The following is a 27,407-nucleotide window of genomic DNA, read 5'->3' on the forward strand; positions in this document are numbered from 1 at the left end:
AGAAATTGAGAACCAAATTCAGAGAGATTTAGTGATGCTGAAATGTTTCAACCAATAAGTTAGAAAATGAGATACTGAACTAACTTCCATGGTGAAAGGATGAAGGAAGGAGTTTGTATTAATCTACATGACACCATCCATTCCCAAGATAGAGATTGTTTCAAGATATCTGTACAGCACTTAAGTCAAAAAAAATATGACCATGATTTCTCTCACTTTCTTCAAAGAAAATGTTCATCCTTTATACCTGAGAAGCTTGGGCAAGACTTTTACAACAAATAGTCAAATAGGCCACATGTTCTCTAATTCCTGTAAGAACCAGGATGTGCTAAGTCGCTTCAGTTGTGTCCAACTCTGTGCAACCCTATGGACTATAGCCCATCATGCTCCTCTGTCCATGGGATTCCTCAGGTAAGAATACTGGAATGGACTGCCATGCCCTCCTCCAGGGGATCTTCCTGACCCAGGGTTCAAACCCCTGTCTCTTTTGTCTCCTGCATTGGCAGGCAGGTTCTTTTCCACTAGCGCCACCTGGGAAGCCCCAAAACGAGGACTTCTTGACAATACGTACAGGTTAGTTTTCAAGGAAGCAGACTTTGAGATGGAGGTTTGCCAAAGCAAGTTCACTCAGGAGTGCTTTCTGAATCAACACCTGTAGTGGTGGTTTAGTCACTTCAGTCACTAGGTTGTGTCTGACTCTTGTGACCCCATGGACTGTAGCCGACCAGGCTCCTTTGGCCATGGGATATTCCCCAGCAAGAATGCTGCAGTGGGTTGCCATTTCCTTCTCCAAGGGATCTTCCTGACCCAGAAATTGAACCGGGGTCTCCTGTATTGCAGGCAAATTCTTTACCAACTAAGCTACAAGGGAAGCTAAGAGCCAGGATAGCTAAAACAAATATAATATCTACTGTGTATAATTTACAGGTTTTAATTTAAATATTACATGAGACAGTGAAACTCTTAAAATAGGGGAATCTGTTGGTTAAAAAGAATATTTCAGATGAAACACTTTAAATTCTAGAAAAGCCTGTGAGGAAACAATTGGGTTTTATCTTGTTGATATAGGTATGTACCCCTGTATATGTACTGATTTTACAAAGATTAAATTAGAAACTCTTTTTAAAACAAGGTAACTAGTATAAAATGTAAAGCAGCAGAGAATGATGAGAAAGATTGGTTATGTCGACGATATTGATAAGTTATTTTAGGGTGTGATATCTACTATAAATACACTATGCTTCTAGTTAACACTAAAATCACTGATCAAAAGGTGTATTTCTATATCAAAATCAATTAAGAGCTTGGATTCAAACATAAGGCTTCCGGTCCAGGAAGGTACAAAGAAGAAACACTTAAGGCAAATATATACAACAATTCACTAATCAAATTTGCAATGCTCTTTCATGCTCCTAAGATGAAAGAATTTCAAAGAACACTCTTCACTAATCCTCTCCTCCTCCCTCCACAATTTCCTCTGATCAGAACTAATACACATGTTAATATTCATGTCAGTTAGGGAACACACATTTGCAGTGCATTCTTCTAAGTCAGAAGGGTTAAGTGATTTCCAGTGAACATTGCCAGACTGATAGATGAGAGATACTTCCTCTAGAGTGACAACATTGGTAAAATTTGTAGGTATATCTCATAAATAATGAAAAAAATGAATTTATGTTTTGCTTATTGCCTGTAAGAAATTATCATGTTCAATACTGATTAAATAATCAATATTAATTTAAATCTGTAAAACAGAACACTTTACAGTTCATAAGTTTCTTTTTTCATATTCTTTACCTTAACAACCTATCATTTATCCACATTCTTATACATATAATTGCAGATAAAGGGAAGAAATGGAGCTCTACCAAGATGGAGAAATAACCAAGAAACACTAGTCACTCTAGGACAAAGTGTGTTTACTATAAAGAATACAAGCTACCTGGTAACCAGGGTCCCAGTGGGCTTTTCATTCATCTAAATAATGTTTATTGAGATAAGTACTAAGTGGTGAGCTCAATTATTTTTGAATCCACAGAGACTTCAACATAAGCTGGAGCATATAAGTTGCTCAGAAAATATTTCTGCACAGACTTCTAGTAGGTACTTACATGAATGACAAAAAGTCACATTTCTATATTACATTATTTTTTCTTATTAGTCATCATTATTATAAATTTTGTTCTATGGCATCAGAAAGCTTATCTTTATTTGAAAATAATGGACAGATACAAAATGACTGGAGAACAATTCATGATAAAAGTAAATTACAAAAAATGAGGTAACTATTTAGGAGAGAGTATCACTCATTCAACAAAAACTCTCACCACAGACTTAATTCAACTACCATGGTCAATTATTAGCTGGAATATTCATAAAACAACATCAATAAAAATGTGTAACTTTTCAATTAAACAGCTGATATGCATCAGGTGCTACACTTTTTATACATTGTAAACAAGAGATTAGACACACTTCTTCAGTTATGTAGAAACTGAGCTGCATCTATGACTTAACTGAAAATTTTGATGACTGAATATTGAGGATTCTATATTTAACTTAAGCTACACTATTTTCAACATATAATTCATTTTTTATTATTTCAGAAAACATTTCTGAATACAGGATAACATTTGTATTCTTGGCACTATGTTAATTAATAGCCCCTTACTTCTTATCTTTCTCTTCCTCTCATCCCCTCCTAAAACCCTATACATTTCAATAGCAATATCATATGGCTTTGAGGGTAACAGTGGTAGAATTAATACTAATATGGCAAAAAATCCATCTGTAAAAACTGGTCACCTGAGTAAAAAATTATTTTATTCTAATTTATTATATTTTTAAGAGTATAGTTAATCAAAATTTAAATATGGTGATATTTTTAAGGTCAAACATGATCATTTGAAAAGAATAGGATAATAATGCCAGATAGTCACAACTTCATTGAAATTATATTTCAATCAGATTTTAAAAGTTATCTATCTGAAGTAACATTACACAATTCAGCAAGACTGGAGCACCTTTTAATACATGCAATTAACTTTCCTGCTTCTTGGTTAATTTCATTAATTAAGGGTATAAATAGTGATTTTTAAATAAGGTAAGTCCATAGTTTATACATGGCTCACCTTGAAGGTTTATAGACACTTTCTTAGAAGTTAATGGATAACCAACATTTCTAACTTTTATAGATTAAACATATCTGTGATATCATCAGGTTAATTTTTAAGTCAGTCATATTTATAAACTAAAATCAAACAATGGTAATAATCTTTCTGCAATTACTGTTTTCATTTTATACTTCAATTCTGAAAGAAGCAGAAGAAATGATTTTGTAAAAATCAGGATAAATTCAAAGGCATGTAAACCATTTGATAAAATATTCCTTGAATATTCCCAAATCTAAGTACCATCATTAAGAATACTTCTGATTCTATCAGCCATGGGCATCAACTTTGATTCTTTCCCACTTAATTTTCCCTCCTGTTTCTGTCTTCCATCCCTCTCTTTTACTCTCTCTCTCTTTTTTCTTCTTAAAAAAAAAAAAAAATATATATATATATATATATATATAAAACTCCTCTTTCTCTTCTTCTTCCATGTACCCAACATTATGGGAAAGAGTTAAAAGTAAACTTCAGAAGTGAAAAGAAAGCCACGGGCTTAATTTTATTTGTATGCTGGAAATGTCGAAAAAAAGTAACTTATTTCCATGTAAGCAACTTGCTGAGTCACTAATGGCTGATCATTGTAGGGAACAAGAGAAAAGGACGGGGAAATAGAAAGTTTTAGTTGGCCAGATCTGGACTAAGACAGGGTCCTAGTAGTTGATAAAGGAGTGAGTAGGGCTGATTACCAATGGTGTTTGCTAATCCCAGGGAACTAACATCCATTTTCAATTTCCTAGTCAAGGACAGGCTAGGATTAAGAAAGGGTTTGAATATAGCAAATCCAAGAAGAAGGGTGTTAGAAACAAAGACCTGGGTCCAAAGCGAACAGTCAGGCAAGACCAAGAGAAGAGATTCAGAATGAAAGAGGACCTCACAGGACATCTATCAGAAATCTATGGCCAATAAAGAAGTGTAGAAAGGTTCTGAGCGGGCATGCACACCTAAAAGTCAGGCTTTTACATATAAAGGGACTCTAAGGCCACAGTAGATCAAAATTGGAAAGCAATACACATTGTTGTAGACTAAAACCCTCTGACCATAAAACAGTGATTTGAGTAATTCAATAACAAAACCCCTTATGATGTGAGAGTGATCAGTGTAGAACCTTTTCTCAGGGTAAATGTGTAATTGGTTATGGATCAATATGTAAGTTATTTCAGGAGGAAAACCTCTTGTTTTCTTTTTTATTTATTTTCGAAGTAGCAAGTCTCTTAAATCAGAATGGAGCAAATGCATTTGGAAAGTTGAGATGACTCTAAATAGCAAGATTCCTTACTGCATTAGTTATCTCAGCTGATCACTTATTTATGATGCCATAAAAACCCACATGCCTTCGATACTGATTGTTAGATATTTGCAGAAAGGCAGCTAAAACCACTTTTCAAGGATTCTCATTTTGACAACTTTATTTTGAATTGAAAATCTATGATGATTCAATAACCGTTGTGTTGAGAGGGGTTTTTTGTTTTACTTTGTTTTCTTTTTTTCCCCCAATATTAGCAATGAATTCAGCTTTTGTGGTCAGTTGTAAACCCTATTCAGCTTATTGGAAATTATAGAAGTATAGCAGAACACGAAGATTAATAAATAAATAGCACTTTGAAAATTAAGACCCTGCAAATCTGTGATAATGTATTTTGGTGTTTGGTGGTTTTCCTAATCATTTTAGGATGAAACCCTGAAGGCAGGACTGAAAGAACATGTTGACCTAATCAAAGACCTTCTGAGACACTGGTGCAGGTAACAGAAGAACTTGTAGGATAAATAAAAGCAAAACAAAATAAACTTATGTGATCACATAAGGCAGAAGAGATAAATTAAACCTCAAGAACAGAAAGGGGGATGAAGAGGTTTATATGCTTCTACATCTTCCAGAAGATAGTTTATTTAGAAGTTGGATGATAAGAACCCTCCAGGGTTTTTGAATATATGATAACTTACTATGGGTGTTATTTTGATACATCAATAAAATATGACTATCTCTTATTGATAAAAGACCACATGGGTCTTTGAAAATATTGTGAGGACATAAGAAGATAAAGAATTGAAACCAAACAAATTAGTAACTCTCTGAATGCAGAGATATAAGGAAGAGTCCCCAAGCTATAGTCAGTTATGACAACGTTAAAACTTGAATAGAAAAGTTTTTCATTCATGAACTATTATTTGACATTCACTAAGTGCTAATTAAATTCTTGTGTGAGGTTTAGGACTTAGAGAAAATGTCTGGTCCCAGGATATAAATGGCAAGAGTCCACTGTATTTTCTTGATGTGTACATATCAAAAGGAGTATAAGATGGCATAGACGTAATCTTTCTGCCTTTTTCTTTTATATCTCCAAATACCTTTGCCGATTCACTTCCCCCGTCCATTGCATGTAACTTTAGACAATTCTTTTCTCAAGTGAGAAAAGAAATAAGGACACTGGATCCAAATCTGTTGATGTTACCAGAATTACAACCTCATGCTTCCAGCCAGATGGAATAATATCTACTGGACTATCATATTTCTAAAAATTTAGCAAAACTGCCTAAAGTCACACTAAAAACACACAAAGAGTAATTCTTTGTGGACAGAAAATTGAGATGAATTCACACCTGAAAAAAAAGAGTCAAAAACATTTTTAAAAACAGTAATAGCTATAAGGCCTTATTACCCCTAGAGTATACTTATGCTTTCTATAATAAAGCACTAGTTGCTCTGGTGGGGCAGGGGGAGGGAAATGTCCAAAGAGCAGAGTTATATGTTATTTACAAAAAGCTAGCAGTAAAAGCTAAAAGCAGAATCTTTATTTTAGAAGTACTTACTATATGCAGCTCTAGGTAGTCACCCAGGCCAGAAGAACTGTCCACTCGCACCAATACAGCTTCTTTCTGAACAGTACTAAACCCTATGGCCAGTCTGTCTGCTCGTGTACTTGGCCGGTCATTAGGAGGCCACTTATACGTGATTTGTCCACCACCTTTGCTAAAGATATACGTTGTCCCAGCTGGAAAACAAAAACCAAAACCAATTAGTCCAAATATATCAGGGTACACTTTCCTATGTATTATTATGTTGACATATTAGTAAAGTATTAAATTTACAGCTTGGCAATCATAAATAAATAAAATAAAAAGAACAGAAACCAAAAACCTATGGCAAAGTGAATAAGCAAATAATAGATTATAATCATACATGTTTAAGAAAAAGTTTTTTTTTTTTTAAATATCAAGGCAGCTTCATTTTTAATACACTCATTAAATCTACCAGCAGGTGTTTCAGAACAAACGAGAGATTACTGCTTTTCCACAGAGTTGGACAAGCATGCAATGTAATGGGGTTTTCTTTCTTTCTGCCAGTTAGAAAAAAATAATATAGTAGAAAACAATTGGTTGCTTCAAAAAGGAGCAGAAACATGTATTAACTTGTGTCTGAAACAAGAGCTGCGTGTAGGTGTGACAGGGTCACAGAGCACAGCAAAGCAAATTGCAAGCATGCTACAAATCGACTTTTATGAAGAGAGGGCCTGTTCACATATGACAGGTGATAACTAATGGATGAGCAGCCATAAGACCAATAGTCATGTCAAGAAAATACAGATAATAGATCCCATTCATAGATGTCAGGTCTTATATAACACACAATATCTAGTAGCTGTCAAACTATGCAGTGGCATAAAAAGATCCATTTTTTTCCAAAGCAAATGCTGGTCTTACAACAATGAGAATAATGGCATAGCCTCATTTGCTAAGTATTCAAATTTTACTTTACGATGGTGATATCAGTAAAGTATCCATCTTGCTTTAAAAAGAGCTTTGTTCAAACGAGTGTCCTAAACATCCAATGTGTTAAAGTCCTATCTCATTGTAGCACTGACATCCACCTCATTTAATGCAATAAAATTAATTCTTTGAGTCAGAAATTTTGGAAGAGACATGCAAAGATATACATAAAGGAGAATGAATCTTCCTCCATACTAAATGGGACCAGAGAAATATTTCTTTTATTATCCCAAGAATAGACTTTAAGGTACAATTTATAGAAAGGAGTGTAGCTTTCCAATAACAAAAGATGTTAGTATATATTTATTATGTACCTACTACCTGCCAATATGGTAAGGGAAGCAATAAGATTAAATATCAAAATTTGGTCTCAAAGTATCTTGAGTGTATGGAAATACAGCTTCTACCAAGAATAAGGGTTGTATTAAAAGTTGAGTATACAGCTGTATATTTTCAAGGTATCTACATATTGCTCAGTTGCTCAGTGGTGGACAACTCTACAATCCCAATGACTATAGCCTGCCAGGCTCCTCTGTCCATGGAATTTTCCAGGCAAGAATACTAGAGTCAGTTGCTATTTCCTTCTCCAAAACGGGACACACAGAACATACCCTTAACTGTGGGTTTGAGCTGTGGGCTCTGGGAAAACAACTATAACAGACAACCTATGAATGAATATAAGTCTCTCAGTCATGTCTGACTCTTTGCAACCCGCCAGGCTCCCCTGTCCATGAAATTCTTCAGGCAAGAACACTGGAGTGGGTAACCATGCCCTTCTCCAGAGGATTCCCAATCCAGGGTTCGCAGGTAGACTCTTTACCATCTGAGCCACCAGGGAAGCCCCAAAGCCCTGACGGGATATTAAGTCTTATTTTCTATGTGCATGCGCGCATGCGTGCTCAGTCATTTATGACCCCATGGATTGTAGCCTGCCAGGCTCCTCTGTCCAAGGAATTCTCCAGGCAAGAATACTGGATTGGGTTGCCATTTCCTCCTCCCGGGGATCTTCCCAACCAGGGACTGAACCCTGGTCTCCTGCACTGGCAGGCAGATTCTTTACCACTGTACCACCCGGGAAGCCCACATTAAATTTCTATGAACCAAAAATAAATAAATAAATTTCTATGAACCAAATTTACCAATTTAATGAAGTTAACTTAGTGTCACATTTATATACATTTAATTAAATAGGTGATGATATAATTTTTTTCCTCTTTTTATATTTTGGGGTCAATTACTCTTGGCATTCTGTCTGAAACTTTTCCATAGGTCCTTGAGAAACTCCAAAGAACCCTACAATATGCCTGATGTGCCTGATTGATTAAATAGGCCTTGGTGTGTAGACCTGACCCAAGAAACATATCAGGATAATACTGTATAAAAGAAATAAAACAAAATCTTGGTAAACTGCAGTGGTAGAGGGACTATTCATTTTCTTGAGTACTAATGTCTGAAAGCAGTTTCTCTGTCTCATGTGAGAACATGTAAGTTATGTCTGAAATGTACTAATCAGTGTGCAAATAAAGAGATACAGGAAGGATATACATATTTGTATATCAGAAATGCCAGAGCCTTCTAGGCCCATTTATGTTCTACATTATCAGAGGATTATTAATCACAATATTAACAAGCAAGCACAATTTTATAAATATTCATCTGCTTGGTAACTATTGCAAATGATTAAGTATTAAATGCTTCTGAATTTAAATGTAGACGTATGGCCTACATTGATAAAAACAGGACAAGAACATATAAAAGTAAAGGTTTCTTTAAAAAGAGAATGTGTTGGTGACCTCTGTGGTGGTACTTGATTGATTTTATGTTCCTCTTTTTAATTAACTTTGTCCTCTAATGACTATATATTGCAAATTAAAAATATTCAAGTAGAGATGTTACTTAACGATATAAAACAAATCTAAGGACTCAGATGTTTTCCAGAATCATCAGAGTAAGGGAGTCTGGCAAAGCAACAATATCATACATTATATGATCATTTTTAACATTAAAAACCACTTTCACAACAATTTTTTTCATTTTCTCTTTTTCTGTATGGAAAGTAGGGCAAGCATTACCCCCACAACACATCTGAGAAAACAAGTTAATCCTTATGACTGAATTAACTAAGGTTGCAAACTTGGAAGAGTTGGTAGAAATCTAGTATCCAGATTCTACTCCTGTATTTTTTTTAACAGAAATGTTTCTGTTACCATAACAAGACTGTCAAGAAAAAGTTAATTGGATATGTCAGTCTGAATTTATCAAGGCCAACTGCTATCATATTCGAATGTCTCATATCCATAAAGTGACATTTGCACCTCATGATCGTATACTGTCTTTTCACCTCACAATGCTTTTAAAGAAAGAAAAAAATAAATAACATGTAAATGTGAAATGACAGAACATTTAATGTATGTAGATTAACATTTAGTTTAGGGTACACTTCCCAAACTTGTGGAACTATGAAAGTTTCCAGTTGCTCAGTTGCAGAACTTCAGGATAATAATTTAAAGGTTTATATTTTCAGTAAGATAAATGTCATAATACAAATATCATTACTCAAGATTTGATTTCATCTCATATTTCAAAATTTTCCAATAAGTGTTAAGCCTTGGCAACTAGCATGCCAGTAGCTACTCTGTCTTCCTTATAGTGACTTTCTAATTTATCAAGTTTCGCCAAAACCAAGCAGAAACAAGTATACTACCATGTGCCAAATGATGCAATTATTTCTAGTACCCTCTTTCCTCAGATATATCTGAAAATCAATCTGTCTCCTTTTTTTCTTCTATATGCACAATAGTGCATTGTAATGTACTCATCAGCACAATTCTATAATAAGCGAGAGACTCAGATGCCCAGCTTCCAACACAACTCTCTACACTTTCCTCTATAAACATCTTGATTTAAAACAACAAAACAAAACAAAAAACCCATTTTGCATCAAACTCTATGTTCTCAAGAATCTACGTTCTTAAAGTCCTCCTTCCATCAAGATAGAAAATTACAATATACTCTATTTTGGTGACCTTAAAAATATGAGAATACTTCCACAATAAAATATAGATGACTAATGTGTCAAAATCTACTTCATTTAACATGCATCTTTCTGAACCAAGGATATGAGGTATACTGTTGCAGAAGAGATCAGAAATTAAGAATGCAAGTTTTGGACTCAGACAGACCTGGGTGTGAATTCCAACTGTATCATTTACCAGTTACGGACACTGACTATGTTTTTATTCTCTTTCATTCTTGGGTTTCCTATCCTTGGGGATATTAACACTGCCTCATAGAGTTTCTGCCAGGAATGCATGAAAAATTGCACAGTAAAACCTGGGTCCAATTCCTGGCGTATGGTAAATACTCAATACACTTTAAAGAGAATGGATAATGTATGCATGCATGTGCTGTGCTGTGCTGTGGGTGTATGCTCAGTAGCCTCTGACTCTTTGCAACCCTTGGGACTGTAACCCGCCAGGCTCCTCTGTCCATGGGATTTTTCAGGCAAGAAAACTGGAGTAAGTTGGCATTTCCTTCTCCAGGGGAACTTCCTAACCCAGGGATCGACCTCGCTCCTCTTGTGTCTCTGCATTGCAGGCAGATTCTCTACCCACTAAGCTATCAGGGAAGCCCATGTGTGTAGTGAAGTGAAGTGAAGTCGCTCAGTTGTGTCTGACTCTTTGCAACCCCCATGGATTTCTTTGCGACAGTTCATGGAATTCTCCAGGCCAGAATACTGGAGTGGGTAGCTGTACCCTTCTCCAGGGGATCTTCCCATCATAGGGACTGAACCCAGGTCTCCACATTGCAGGCAGATGCTTTACCATCTGAGCCACTAGGGAAGATAATGTATGCTGACAATTTAAAATAACCAACATTGAAACATTGTTGGTTTAAGAGTCTTTAGAAATGTTCGATCCATTTCAAAATTGTGTCAAACCAAATGCCTTTTAAGAAATGGCTTTCCTACATCCCGGTTTTTATTACACTTTTCAGTATTTTATTCCTTAGATTAGCACTTTTGTCACATAAACCCATTCCATTATTATTTACATTCACTAATAGTTGACAAAGGGAATGATATTAAATTGCATCATTTTCATGAGAAAAAGAATATTAGTTCATTGCCGTAAAACATCTAGCATGGTAAGATTTATAACATGACACAAAAATTCACTTTGTTAAATAAAGGGGGAAGCTACGCAAGATGAACTGCCATTTAGCTACATTTTTAAAAATTTTATTTTATAGGAACATGTTTTACTCTATTATATAAGTAAATTCAATGCACAGCAACAGTACATCTTAATCACAGTTCCAAGAGTTTTATCAACACAGAGAAGAACTTGGAGGAATGTGGTACCTTTCTTATTTATGCATGTTTCTATATGGCAAGCACTAGCACATCAGTGCCATGACTAATAATGGATTTATTGAAAATTAATCCTGACATCCATCACATCACTAAATGTATAGGTGACTCAAACTTAAAGTGGTTTTCAGCAATCCTCACATTTAAGCTATAGAATAAGTCTATATTCAGTTCAGTCACTCAGTCGTGTCTGACTCTTTGCAACCTCATCAATCGCAGCACGCCAGGCCTCCCTGTCCATCACCAACTCCCGGAGTTCACTCAGACTCACGTCCATCGAGTCAGTGATGCCATCCAGCCATCTCATCCTCTGTCGTCCCCTTCTCCCGCCTTCAATCTTTCCCAGCATCATGGTCTTTTCAAATGAGTCAGCTCTTCACATAAGGTGGCCAAAGTATTGGAGTTTCAGCTATATTACTCACTCCAAATTCATTAGCAAAGCTGGCTTCACCAGATACAAATTTAGCAGTGTCAACATACTTTACACTGCAATAAGCGTCTGTAAAAATTATACACGGGCTCTTCTAATGTTTTAACTGTCTGTGATGTTATAATAAATGTATTTTTAGATTTTTACTTAATATCTATTTACATAAAGGGGTCTCTCCCCTCCTTTTTCTTTCCAACCATCTCTACGTTAGCCTAATTTCTCCAAGTGCTAATACACTCCCTCCAACAGGTTGAACCTTTCTGAAGAAGAAAACCAATCAGCATGGACAGTTCTGCTTGAGTATTGGTTGCCTTGGATCCTTGGAACATGAGCAATAATATAATTAACTTCAGAATAGATTAGCTTCTAACTCATAACATAAGTATATGAATAAAATGTCCTTTTCTGAAAGCCTATAATTCTTTCAATGTCATCATGTAACCAAAATATTCAGGCCATTATGATTCTATTAAATGTAACAGGGATGTAACACTTTTTTCCAGTGAAACTCTGCCAGGCAGTCAGATGGAAATTTAAAATAAAACAGTTATAAATAAGGGGAGCTTTTATTTCTCCTACAACCTTGTCAAGACTATTGCTTAATCTCAATTTCTTGAACAATTTCTACCTATATGGAGCCATTATTCTGAATAAAGTTCACAGAAAACAAAAACAATAAGAAGACCACCTTGTATTAAAAAAATCAGTCTAAAACTAGTAAAACAAATAGATTAATAAATCTGAACAATCTTACTTGTATTCTAAAGCAACAATTTCTGTCTACATTAATGTAAATTCTTTACAAGATCACAAAGAATTAAGTTGTGAGCACTATAAATTCCCAATTCCTAAAATTTCATATAACAGCCTTAAAAATCAGGAAAGGTAGGCACTGTATTAGGAGAGATGACTAGAATCAGAGTAACAGGAGTTTCTACCTATAATATGTAATCAACTCTAAATCTAAAAAGTAATAACACCAATTACCAATATTGAGAATAAGAGACAGCCCTCAATGCTACAGATCTAAGGGTGAAAAAATGTTAGGAAAGAAAGGAAAATAAAGACTATATATCACAATTTGAGACTCCTGATGGAAGATGCAGACTTGGTAGAAATAACAAATACATTAAACTAGCTAAAGAGACTAGAAAATAAGACAAGGTTTTTACCCATACATCTTTGAGAAAGAGAGCAGGTAGGTCTTCCATGAAAAACATGGCAAGAAACAAGACATGTCACTGAAAAGGCTTAGATACTGGCCTCATTGCCTGAATCAGAGCAAAGAAAAGAAAGTCAACAAGAGTTTAGATAATTCCCAAAGAACCAAAGCCTTAAGAAAGTAACTCATGATGACATTCCAGATAGAAGGAGCATTGATATGGCACATTGCAAAGTCCATCAGAACCCTAGACCTTGGGAATTAAGGAAATTTACTGAATTAAAAAAAAGTTTGTTGAACATCTATTAAATTGAATGTAAGCTGACAAAACTGTGAGTACCCTGCTTCAAAAATTTTGTTAGAGTGACACTGTATTGACTCACTACACACACACACACATACAGGGCTTCATTAAAAATTCATCGTGAACTTGGTTCAAACTTTTTCACAAAGATTCTTGAGCCCCATGAAATCAGGAGTTAGACTTTCAGGGTCCATGAGGACTCACTAGGCATTAAAAACTCATTTCTCCCAAAGTTTCAATGTGATTAAACAAGCCTGAACCACTCAAACTCCACAGCAGACCTATGAGTCATGAAAGAAAAGAATCATTGCCACTAAGCCAGACCATATGAGTTTTAGCGTGGGTCCAGTCAAGGTACCATTTTAAAAAGAAAAATGGCATGAGCTTGTTAGTTGCTCAGTTGTGTCCAACTCATCGCGACCCCAATGACTGTAGCTTGCCAGGTTCCACTGTCCATGGGATTTCCCAGGCAAGAATACTGGAGTGGGTTGCCATTTCCTTCTCCACGGGGTCATCCTGACCCAGGGCTCGAACCTGGGTCTCCTGCATTGCAAGCAGATTCTTTACTGTCTGAACCACCAGGGAATTTTATTCTATAAGAAATTTTAAACAAGTTAAAACTCAAGAAAATGGAATAGCAAAAAACTATCATGATTTCTATAAGCTCAGTAATCACTTCTCTTAAAGGTAATTTCAATAGCAACTGTGTACCTCAATGACAAAGTAGTGAAGTTTCCCCTTTGCCTATTTGGCCCAAAATTTTGCTCTAATAAAAGCCTTTTTAAATAAATATACTGTATTTTTCTGTAATAAAAATTCTATTTTCCTGTGATCTTGGCAAGGATAATATATGTATAAGTGTATCATATATAGTTTTCATTTTGGTATTTGACATTTCCATACTTTGACATTTATGGAAAGAATAAGCTATATGGAAAAAAGTATTCAATCTTTGGAAAAACAAGTGTACTATTCTTAATAAATGAAATAATTCTCAAGTGGATTCAGGGCTGATCTACCTTGTTCATATCCTAGATATTTGTTCAGGGATAGCACAAATAGCCGCACAGACTGCACTGCACAATCAAGAAGGCAGTGTTAACAGAAATGCAACACGAATGGTGTGCAAAGTTGAGACTACGTAAATAGCCACTGATGTCAAATGTAGTCATTTGAATAAGTCATTCTTTCTCTATCTTATAAGGAAATTAATCAAAATAAGAAACATACCCAAGCTGACCTATCTTTTGGTTGTCTAATATGTGAAAGGAGCTAGGAGTATAAAGCTGAAAACACACAGCCCTTTTCCCCAAACAGGTAGGATCTGTGAATCAGAGATAAATATCAGGACAAGAGTTTATGAGAGATATCATGAAAATGGTATTCAGCCACGTCATTACCTATGCTGGATTTTTTGTTTAACAATCTTAGAAAAGAAGACAATGTTAAAGGCACTGATTAATGGTAATGATAAAAAGAGCAGAAAAATTATTAACAAGAACAATTATATCTATATTTTCTTTCTTTTCAGATCAAAGTCATATAACTGTTTCAAATATTCACTTGAAATAATGTTTAGTGAATATTATTACTAAATTTATACAACAAGCAACAAGTAATACTTCACTTCATGGTTTTTTTGCAATATACTTTCCCTAGAAATTACTCATTATTTCCCTCTCTAAACACACTATGTAGAAAATACTCCCTCCAGGAAGAATTGAGTTGAATAGTTTTAACTGCCCAGGGAGACGAGCTTGTCCGAGATCAAATTCAAAGTTTTGGAATCTTTTAAAAGGCTCCTGGAATCTAAGTTATCTGGCTGAGAAGAAAAACAAGTAAATGGTAGACCTTCTGCCAATCAAATTAGAAAAAAAAATCATAAAGATAGCAAAGTATCTAGAGTTAAAAATAAAACTAAGCAAAGCAATCTCACAACCAATAACCCTAAGAACATCAAAGGTTTATGTCTTTCCTTCTGAAACTAGACTCCCTCAAGCAGTAAGTGAACTTTATTAAAAAGTCTCTGACAAGTAATTCAGTAATCAATTTGCATTACGGCTACAGGCAGCAAGGAAGGAGGGAGAAAAAATCATACCTTCTGCTCCCTTAAGAAAACTCTCATTTTAAAAAACATATAATAAGCTGTGAATGCTCCTAATAAATTCTTTAAATTATTAGCGAGAGTCTCTTGGACTGCAAGGAGATCCAACCAGTCCATTCTGAAGGAGATCAGCCCTGGGATTTCTTTGGAAGGAATGATGCTAAAGCTGAAACTCCAGTACTTTGGCCACCTCATGCGAAGAGTTGACTCATTGGAAAAGACTCTGATGCTGGGAGGGATTGGGGGCAAGAGGAGAAGGGCACGACAGAGGATGAGATGGCTGGATGGCATCACCGACTCGATGGACGTGAGTCTGAGTGAACTCCGGGAGTTGGTGATGGACAGGGAGGCCTGGCGTGCTGTGATTCATGGGGTCGCAAAGAGTCGGACACGACTGAGCGACTGATCTGATCTGATCTGAAAGGTTGCAAATGCCTAGTGATGACCTTCAGTTTACTTTTTCGTAAATTAATTGTCAAAATGGTTTTCAGAGTTAAGAATTTACTAGAATCATGGTGTAAAAAACATCATAGGGTAAAAACAACTGAAATGAACACAGACAATGCTGAAGAGCTCTTGGAGAAGACAAAGGGAAACTTTCCTTTTACAGATGACAAAATAGAGGCCCAGAGGAATCAAGTGGCTTCTTAATTTCACACCGATGTTTGGGGACTGTACCCGACTCTATTCCTAGTGCACAATTAAGAGCTAAGACTAAATGACTGCTTCTTGTTTAGATAAAGAAGCTAAAATTCACAAGTCAAGGTCTCACTTCAGTCATCTCTAGAGGTTTTTCTAATGATGTTTCCTTGGGCTGGTTTTGGTAGACTCAAAGTTTCTGAAATGGCACTTAGCAGAAATGATTCGTTCATATTCTGACATTTTCAGTGTCTAGCTTGAATCTTTAAAAGGCGTGGAGCCTTTGCAAATCTTTATTGCCAGCATCTTGCCTCAGAAGTCATCTCAGCTTTGGCTTGTTCAAATGCTTCCAAAATGCTGAACAGAGATGCAGAAGCCAAATCTTTATCATTAATACCATAATTACTTTTATTCCATACCAGATAGGCCTGACAGCTTTTCTCAGTGACACCATTTCCTGCCCTTAAAAGCAGAATTCAATCCTGAACACAAAACTGCATGTGGTTATTTTAAACTACTTGGAGGCCCCCATATCAATAATAAATTTCATAATACCCCAATCTCCTCTGCCTCCAATCTTTCCCAGCATCAGGGTCTTTTCCAATGAGTCAGCTCTTCACATCAGGTAACCAAAGTATTGGAGCTTCAGCTTCAGCATCAGTCCTTCCAGTGAATATTCAGGGCTGATTTCCTTTAGCACTGACTGGTTTGATCTCCTTGCAATCCAATAAAACCAATTAAATTATTTATTTGTAATTTTAAACTGAAACTGGATAGAGTACTATTTGCTGATTCGGAAGTCACTCCAAACTAAGCTCTATCACTCAGGCATGCACATGTGGTAGAATATACATTCTTCTCCCAAAGCGACTTTTACTTTTGCTGATTTATGCTTCTCTGCTGTACCTGGTTTTCTTTTCAGTCCTGCTTCCCATTCTCATTCCAGCCAAGGTGAATTCCCTCTCTTTACCATGTACAGAACTTGTCTTTAACTTGCACGCATTATATAATAAGTCAGAGTTGCCTTTTTTTGAAATTTCCATCTTTAAAAGTATGTATCCTAATGAAGGGGTCTTGCTTTAATTCTTGTTATCCTCATCAGACTTAGGTCTTTTATTCATTTATTAATTATTAATAAGAATCTGAAATAATGCTTGAACCAAGTAAGGACTGGTGATAGGATTATAAGCAACTTAAGGTTCCTGATTCTCAGATAAGTATTAACAAATTCCATGCTTATATCCATTTCTAAGTAATCTGAGTAATTTTACCTGTCAAACACAGAAACTCAGATGAAGAGAGAACCTTCCTAGATTACTCTGATAATGAACACCATTCTCCATTTCATTCTGTCTGTGGAAGAAATAAATCATGAATAGTCATGAGACTCTTTAACTAGGTAATGATGACCCTTTTGAGTCAGAACCAAGGCCCACAATTTTCTTGAATAACCCAGTCCAAAGTTCTCCATATTTTATAATGAAGAGATGGATATAATCTGCTAGTCCTTAAAAATTTATTAATCATCAGAGAAACCAAGGAGACAGCACCATAACCACAGTGATCAAAATTAACATTGGGTCCCCCAAATATGAAGTGCTGAGAAGGGCACAGCATCATTTCTATATTGCTTTTTGTCAAAAATGCATAGCCTCAACCTATCCATAAGAAAACATCCAAGAAACTCAAACTGAGGGACATTCTCCAAAAAAACTGGCAGCATTCTTTTCAAAAGTCAAGGTTAGGAAAAAAAAAAAAAAAGACTGAGGAATAGTCCCATATTGGAGGGAACTAAGGGGACATGACAGCTAGATGCATTGTGATATTTTCATGTGTTCAGTTCAGTTCAGTTCAGTTGCTCAGTCATGTCTGACTCTTTGCGACCCCATGAATCGCAGCACGCCAGGCCTCCCTGTCTTTAGCCAACTTCCGGAGTTCACCCAGACTCACATCCATCGAGTCAGTGATGCCATCCTGCCATCTCATCCTCTGTCGTCCCCTTCTCCTCCTGCCCCCAATCCCTCCCAGCATCAGAGTCTTTTCCAATGAGTCAACTCTTCGCATGAGGTGGCCAAAGTACTGGAGTTTCAGCTTTAGCATCATTCCTTCCAAAGACATCCCAGGGCTGATCTTCAGAATGGACTGGTTGGATCCCCTTGCAGTCCAAGGGACTCTCAAGAGTCTTCTCCAACACCACAGTTCAAAAGCGTCAATTCTTTGGCGCTCAGCCTTCTTCACAGTCCAACTCTCACATCCATACATGACCACAGGAAAAACCATAGCCTGGACTAGACGAACCTTTGTTGGCAAAATAATGTCTCTGCTTTTGAATATGCTGTCTAGGTTGGTCATATATACTGTTGTGATGTAGTTGTGATGAATATGAACCATCAAAGATGGGGAATAGTGGGCAACATAGGAGAAAAGTTTGTATCTCTTTTAACATAACAAGAAAAAAATACCTAGGTGAGATTATTTTAGAAGTTGCCTGGAAAATTGAAAATTGAAATTAGTGAGGTGGTCATGAAAGACTCTAACTCAAGACAAGGAGTTGGGATTTTTGACAAAAACAAAACACAGTGATGAAACATCAGCAGAAGGATGCTAGTGGAGAAAGAGAACACAAAAGCAATACAACAGTATAATTAAAAAATATAAACATCCATATATTCAATAAAATTTTAAGTATTTGCCATGTATAGAGCACCATGCTAGATGCTGGAAACGACAGAAAGGTATATGTTAAAGCTGTAGGATCCAGTTTTTCAAAAATTCCCCTTTCAGGCAGTTGTGATTTCCTGAGTTTTTCTTTTGTATTTCCATTCTTTCAGCGGTTGTTCAGATTGCACCACCATCAATCTAAAATGTAATAAATACTCATCCTTACTGATTCAATATTTTCCTGCCTCTCCCTAATTTAAATTTACTATACAAACTAGCATTAGATTCATTTTGTTTTGAAACGGTCTCTGAAATCACTCTTCTATTCAAAGACCTTCAAGGATTAAACGACTATCAATTTAAAAGAAAAACCCTAAAACTGTGAACATCCTCCACACAAACGAATCCTCTACATCAGTCAAACTGGAGAATTCACTCCATCTCCTGAAATACCCCCAAATTCTTTTCAGAAAAGATAAAATTTAATATAGTTCTGGAAAAATAAAAGCAAATGTATTTTTGTGGGCAGGGTTTTCATGAGAAAAGTCACACAGGCACAAAACAGGTTCCAGAGAGATGGAGAAGGCCACTTACATTAATGACATCATCTTTTTTCAGAAGATATATTTTTAGGCACTATTATTTCCTATCTCTTTGTCTCCTGAATTAAATCTCTAGATAAATACAGAGTACGAATCAGATAGTGGAATTTAGGACTGTTCAAGGTCAGTGCTAAAAAAGATTAGATCAGTTCTAGCAGTTTAGAATATTCATAATTCTATGAAATGCAAATTTCCTTTAACAAAGAGTCACATAGCTTCACAAATTTAGAAAAATGGGATATTACTGTCATTGAGATAAATTGTATTTAATAAGAAGTGTCCTGGTGATATCTACTATTTATCCTGAATCTTCTCATTTCATCTTTATCAAAAATGAAACCACTTCTCATTTTCTTAAGTGTTAGTCTGTCTATGCTTAGTAGAAAAAGCAACAGTTCCAGCAACTAAATTAAAATATAATTTTTTTGTTCATTTGTTTATTCATTCTTCATCTCAGACTCTTTGAAACAGCTTAGTGAAGATGCCAATAATAATAAATATCAGCCAGTTCTCGAGGTATCAATCCACCTATTTTCATAGTAATAAGTATAAGAAGAAAAAATTGGGAAATTAGACCACTTACATTGACAAGCAATTTTTGGTATTTGAAAGATTTAAAATACAAAGATGGATTTTTTTTTTTAACCTATGAAGATATTTGTCCAATGGAATTTAACACAGGAAATGAATTTTGAAAGTGATGGAAAATGAAAAAAAAAAAAAAAAGTTCTCTACAGAGATCTATTTCACCGCTCATGTGAAGATATATAACTATGTGTGAGAGTCATTTTTGAAGTTGAAATGACTGAAACATTAGAGAGTGGATTAAAGTGCCAAATCAGCCCCAGGGCAGGGAAGTGTCAAATTTTTCTTCTTTTATGTTAGTCTTCCTAGACTAAAATTACAAGGTGGTTCCAATCTGAACCTCAGATCCTTGAATACTCAGGTCCCCAAACTCAAAAGACCCTCAGGTTTGAAATATAAGTCTTTGAGCTCTACAGTCTTCAAATAGCATGTCTGAAAAAGGTTGAAAAAGAGCTACAAGACAAAGAGGGTAGGGCCCTATTAAGGGATAAAATAGGCTTCAAACTTAAAAACAATCATATATAGGTCCATCCTTAAAATTTTAATTTGTTTTCCATTGGTTATTGTATTGAAATGAAGTTTGCCATGCCATCTGTCTTTAAAGTCTTTTAAATTAAATGTATTGATTCTTGTGGGGAAAAGAGGCTAATTCAGTATAGTCTGCTTACTATTAATCACTAATTAAAATTAATTATGAACAATGTGATCATTTTTCCTTGACCATTCTCAATCATTAATCAAAAAAATGACATGACTTTCAGTTTCTTCTTTGGTATATTGAAGTGATAGTTCTATGACTTTTGGGTAGATGTTACTGAAGTGAAGATTTTAGTCAGATTTGTAACAATAATGCCATCTAAACGCTGCATTTAACCAAGAGAGCAGTATTTTTGGAACAGCAGGCAGTATAAAAGTGCTTTGTGAATATTAACATATTCCAGCAAATTAGTTTGCACTCATTATCATAAGCAATTACTTACTGTTTAGATGCAGCTCATATTAAATTGGCAAGCAATTTGCAAGAATTAAAACATAACAGAGAGAGCTTTCTGAAAATTCAACAATATACTGAGACAAATGGTGCTACTAGGTTCACAGACCATGTACCAAACAAGGTTACCGATTAAACATATTTAGCATTAAAATAATAGTTAGTTGACTACATGGGCTTTGTAATGCAAGATAATTTTGTAACTATTGTTTGGAATGCTATCAATGCAATTATGCATATCAGAGCCTAGAAGACATTTAAAAAAAAAGGCTGAAGAGAAAGTGGGAAGCTTTTGTTTTCTGAGAAGGAACTAGCTGTCAATTTGACTAAATTTTGGTAGTTTAATAACCCATTACATTGTCTTGAGTTATTTGGGACTACTTAATCTTCCCCTTAAAGAAGTTTCTGTCATCTTGATCTTTCTCTCCAATTATATCTGTGGTGAAGACTGCTGCTGTTTACCACTATTCATTTCAATATCTTTAATAATAGCACTCGAAGCTGGGCATACAGTTAAAACTGGGCATACAGCTGTCCAGCTATAGCCTACATTTCCCATTCACCTTTGCAGCTTGATGGGGCCACGTGACTAAATTCTGGCCAATGATACTGGGGCAAAAATGATGTGTGACTCTTCCAGTTATGGGCCTGAAAGGTACCTGCACTTTACTGGTAGGTCCCTCTCTCTTTATGCTGAGTGATAACCAAAAACTGGAACTTTCCTAGTGGCTCAGATGGTAAAGAATCTGCCTGCAATACAGGAAACCTGGGTTTAATCCCTGGATCAGAAAGATCCCCTGGAGAAGGGACTGGCTACCCACTCCATTATTCTTGCCTGGAGAATCTAATGGACTGAGGAGCCTGTTGGGCTACAGTCCATGGGGGTCACAAAGAGTCAGACACGACTGAGTGACAAACACTTAACCAAAAACCGAGCCAGCTGCCTTAGAACTAGAGATGGAAGATCCTATGTGACGAGCGGGGAAAAAAGAAAGGAGAAAAAAAAATTACATTTTGCTCATACCTATGTATTATGGAGGCATGAACATTTTTACAGCAAAGGGTGTTTGTAATAGACTTTAAAACAAAATGACAAAACATTTCTAAGTACTTTTTTTGTATTCATGACAGTCAAATAAATGATAGGGAAACTGTAATTATCTATATTTTAAAAATTTAAAAGAAATTGGTCTTCAGGATGTAAAGTGATTTGTCCATGGTCACATAGTAATGTGAAACTTTTCTTATCAAAACTTCTGCAAGGTTAGTAACAAACTATTACCCTTTTTATGGTTAGACAAGGTTACTCACCCAGGCAGATTCAGTGGGGGTGGGAATGGGAGGGGTGGGGGGAAGGGACCATAGGTTTTCCTGAATCTACCCCATTCCCAAATTCTTTTCTCCCTGACAAAATCAGAATGGCATCTATTGTAAAACATATTCAAGAATGTGGTCTGTGACCCTGAAGCAAAGTGAAAAAACAGACCAGCACTGACTTCATTTGCTTGACTATAGAACATTCACTTTAGGAAATTTGTAATTGTGAATTCTTCCTCTGCCTCTTTGAGATGTAAAACTTCTTCCAGCTTCTTGATAGTTTTATAACGTAGGAATGTGTTTCTTAAGAGCTTAGGAGCTATCTCTTTGAAAGGTAATCATTGGGAAAGACAGAGTCCCTCCGTCCCAGTCTCTGTGGAAAGGTAGAAGCCAAACTTGGAAAAGCACCAATTAGCAAACACCTTGAGCAACCTTCCTCTCCCACCTCCAGTGTCTACCAGCATTTTATCACTACTCACTCCAGCACTTAAAAAGTCTCCAGTCTTTTGTTTCAGAAGAGTTGCCTTCAATCTCTCCCCCTTTTTCAACTTTTCTGGTGCCATTCTTCTTTGATATCCATGACTCGTGATGAATTATTCACATTTATCATATTATTTATTCTGCCATCTAAGCTAGTCAGCCTCAGAAAATAGCAACCCAGTCAAAATAAAGATAGAAAATTGTTTCTTCATCTGAATTTCACTTCCTCACTCACAGAGAAAAATATTTACTTCTCCACAGAAATTAAATAAAGTATTATCAGGGAAGGTTAGTAATAAGAAATTTGGAGAAACGTTCTTTAGAGGTATTTTTATACACTAATTCAAAATGCTAAATAATCTGAGGAACATCTATGGAGCCTGAATTGTAAGAGACTTTTATAACAAAATGGGGTTCCCTGGTGGTTTAGACAGTAAAGATTCTGCCTGCAACATGGGAGACCTGGGTTGGATCCCTGGGTCAGGAAAATCCCTGGAGAAGAGAAAGGCGACCCACTCCAGTATTCTTGCCTGAAGAACTCCTTGGACAGAGGAGCCTCGCAAGCTACAGTCCATGGAGTCAAAAAGAGTCAGACACGACTAAACGACTAACACTTTCAATTCTTTTTATAACAAAGCAGTGATCATTCTATCTCCATTTCCTGAGAACAGTCACAGCAAAAAATATATAATTATCAATATAGAGCAAATTTTATTTATTTTATTTTCTATTAGTTTTATATTGTTTGTCTCTAATATTCTATTTTGAGGATAAGACTAGTCCTCATGGTTCCTTGTATTTACCTCAGAGTCTAGAATACCACTAGATAACTTTGCAGATATATAACTACATGTGATGTTGTAAAAAAATAAAATATATCTTTATTTCCATTTGATGTTTTAGAATCAAATACCTTTGCACTACATGTATAACAAAGGATTTATTAATGGGAAGCTGGAAACAAAGAGAAGCATAATGTGTCAAAATCGGCAAGTCAGAAACTTTTCTCAGTGCCTTGAAAAAAACTGTAATTTAGAAAATATCTTCAAAAGGCTATAAATTGGGATTACTGAGAAAAAGGTTATTCAAAAATAATCTAGTTGATTTATTTTCTTTTTCAAATGTTAACTTTGGAATAAAAGAAAAAGTCTTGGCTTTGGGTTGACACACATTTATCATATGCTGTTTTTGAATATACATTTGTATATTTCACATAATTATCTACATTTACATACTCTTCTTTTATCAACTCTAATGCGTATATACTTAAAACTGACATAAAGACTCTGTGTAGTTTATATACACACACACAAATAAAACGGCAAGTTCGCTGATCAGAGAAGGTGAACTTTTAGATAACCAATATCACACCGGGGACAGATTAATTAAAATAAAACAGCAGAACAAATGAAAAATAATAATAAAAAAATAACCCTTCCCTTTAAGAAGGGCCTAAAATAAACCTCTTCTGAAGTGGTTTTGGTGCTACTCAAATTTATACTCTCTCCAAACTAAAATAAGCAGGCTCTAAATAAGAGCAATTTTCTCAAGCTGGGATTTACCTCTTTTTTTTTTAAATGAAAACAAACACCTAGAATATCATAAAGGTGTATTTTACAGGATAGAAAAGGTGTTTCCCCCCAGCCCCCACAAGATGTTACTGGTTTTTCAAGCAGCGTGGAAATTCTTATATCAATAAGGGTCAATCATCTTTTATTCTTCTGCCATTTTAATACTTGTAACCAAAACATTTCCACATCCATTTACTGTGTTCTCATCTGTCTGGCAAATACCATTTCTCTTCCATGTACTATATAACACATTCTGAGGGGTAGATTTCCAATAGAATAGCCAATTTCCCTTTCAATCCCACTAATGACATGAAAGCCTAAAACCCACACTGTCTCACCTGTGTTTGAAATGGATTCAGAATTGGAAATGACAATTTCCACTGTAACTTCCTAAGACATTCACTAATAAGCTGATCAAATGTTTCTGTGCCCATGAAGAGGTGAGAGTCCACTGTAATAAGTGTGTAGGGAAATGCACAAAAAAGAATGTCCCTTCCACAAATAGCTTAGCTAATCACCCGAGAGGAATCAGCTATCATATTTTCACTATCTTCTGCCCATATTCTTCCAAGATAATCTTCACCATGTCAAAGAGACTCATGCCAAAGAGGATGGGGCTTACACTGAAGCAAAAAGGAAGTTATATGGAAGATTTTCACTGGGGAGATGACATGATGGAATTTGAATTTTAACGAGATTACTGGGGCTTCTAGTGGAAAATGGGATGGATGTGGGGGAGGTGAGATAAGGAGGCCTAGCAAAAGGTTATTTCACAAAAAGAAGAATAAAATATGAAGACCTTGAAAGAAATAGGCAGAAGTGAGAAGCATAAAGGAGGTTATGTTACAAGGACTTTTGATGATTGACTGGATGTCAAAAGGGCTGTCCCATGGAAGAAATCAAAGGTCACTCCCTAAGTTTCTGACCTGCAAAGGCGGTAGATACTCTGCCATTTATTCACTGAGACAGGAAGCATCAAGAGGAATATGAAAAGTGGAGAATATAATTAGCTTTATATGTTTGAATTTAGTTATCTTCTTCCATAGGGGAATATTTTATCACTCTTACAGTCCTATAACACTCTGCACACTAAAGTAGACATAGAAGACATTTTTCAGTATCCTGTTACTGGCTCAAATATGTCAATTAAAAAGTATGTTCTAATGAAAACCACTGTGTTACTTTTTTTCTTAAAACAAGTTTTACCACACAAGGCTAACCTGTATCTCTTCATCATCTTTAAAACAGTGTCCAGATGTAGCAAAGCTTAGCTTTCAACAAGACCATTCCATAGAACCCACCTGAATTGGCTATATTTGTCATCTGAACTTTTGCAGTGTTCCCTTTCTTTGAATAATTTTAAGAAAAAGAATTATGGGAAAGGTTTAACCATACTATATTGTCCCAGCATGTCTTCTGCTTGATTGCCACTTGGTTCTCTGCATATAATTGCTTGGTTAACTTCTTATGCTGAGTTGATTGGCTTCCTCTGCTCATCAAAATTTTATTAACTGTTTCCTGCGCACAGAGTACTTTAGTAAGCTAGGATGTGTTGGTTTAGCAGTTATGTCATTTAGTAAGCAATAATATACGATATTGGCTATGCTTAGGCTCAAATCCCTGCATCTACAGAGGAACTTGAGTTTTCTGCATTTTTTTTCACCTTGAAATAGTGAAAGAGGAACGGTGATGGAATCCACTACCACCAGAAAGTATGTTCTGTACTGTTAACCATGTTGACTCTCAGTACACAAAATGTTGAAGCCTTTCCCTAAAGAACAAGTTTAGTTAGACATTCTGTATTGTAACCATAACTTTGATCTAGTACAGACCCTCTGTCTCCTAGAACATAAAGGGCATGGTTACTTCCAGTCCCTAGGATACCCTTAGGCAAATCAGAAAAAAATCAAATCTTCTTCAAAACCCTTTACTTCCAATTGCTGGGAAACTGTTACAGTATACTGATCTTGTCAGAACAAGCCATTTGCTTACTCTTTCCTAGAAAATTATCATATTAAATATGCAACTCTGTGGAGGTAACAACATAAATGAGAACACCTCCACATTTCTACGTCTTAAACAAGTGTACACAGCATCCCCGGGTTTGGTTCAAGAGGGAGATTCAGCTCATCTTGGATTCTATTGTTCAGTGGAGTACAACCATGCTCCTTAGGAGAGAGGAATGCAAGAGACAGAGAAAAGAACTATAAGTCCCAGTTAACTAATTTTTTTCACGCAGAGCAAACACCAGTAGCAAAAGAAGTTCAGCTTTTTCTTGGAAAGAAGCAATTTTGCACAGCTGAAATAAGATCAGTCACAGACCTAACTTGTGGAATTGAAATTCCTGAAAAGAAAGACAATATCAGAGTAGTGTTAGTCCAACATATACCAAGAACTAAACCACAGCAGCTAATTCCTTATGTTGGAAGCACAGATTTCAGCCAGACAAAACTGTCACTTGTAAAAACCAGACACTGAGGATCCTCAGGAGACCAGTCTCCTCCCATTTTCCTCTATGGCTGCTCCAAGGTACATATTCAATATTGAGGCAGGTTAAATTGGGGGTCCAAGTGGGAATATGTGGTTAATGAATTTTGGACAATCTTCCTTCTTTTCAATTAAAAAAAGAAAAAGAAAGAAAAAGCCTTAAAAAAGATTTGATGATTACTGAGTTTTGCCAATTTCCTCCCCCCAGACTGATTTCAAGCTAGAGACAAAGATGAAGAAAATCTGATATCTAATTAAGCTATAATATTAACTCTTTCTTCTAATCTACAAAACTGCTGCTGCTGCTGCTGCTAAGTCACTTCAGTCGTGTCCGACTCTGTGCAACCCCATAGACGGCAGCCCACCAGGCTCCCCCGTCCCTGGGATTCTCCAGGCAAGAACACTGGAGTGGGTTGCCATTTCCTTTTCCAGTGCATAAAAGTGAAAAGTCAAGGTGAAGTCGCTCAGTTGTGTCCGACTCCTAGCGACCCCATGGACTGCAGCCCACCAGGCTCCCCCGTCCCTGGGATTCTCTAGGCAAGAACACTGGAGTGGGTTGCCATTTCCTTCTCCAATCTACAAAACTATAACCATTTATATTCTAGAACTCACCCCCCTTCTGAGGCCCTGAAGGACTCAGACTCTACACAGGTATCCAGAGAAGTTACATATATATATGTATATACACACATATATGTTACTCTAGACTAAATTTGATCCTGCAAATTAAGTCATATGCACAAACTCAAAATATTTAAAGAATT

At 36.0% G+C, this 27,407-nt stretch overlaps 1 protein-coding gene across 21 annotated transcripts in view; it reads right to left on the bottom strand.

Moving 5' to 3' along the window:
• NRXN1 (neurexin 1) overlaps positions 1 to 27,407 on the bottom strand; it is a 1,221,129-nt gene that overhangs the window by 349,957 nt on the left and 843,765 nt on the right. For all 21 annotated transcript variants that reach the window (XM_061432330.1, XM_061432331.1, XM_061432328.1 and 18 more), the window contains one exon: positions 5,982 to 6,163. In XM_061432330.1, coding sequence (XP_061288314.1) covers positions 5,982 to 6,163 — 182 coding nt within the window. The remainder of the gene's footprint in view (positions 1 to 5,981; positions 6,164 to 27,407) is intronic.

The sequence above is a fragment of the Bos javanicus genome, chromosome 11 (assembly GCF_032452875.1).
Source record: "Bos javanicus breed banteng chromosome 11, ARS-OSU_banteng_1.0, whole genome shotgun sequence".
Classification (NCBI taxonomy): domain Eukaryota; kingdom Metazoa; phylum Chordata; class Mammalia; order Artiodactyla; family Bovidae; genus Bos; species Bos javanicus.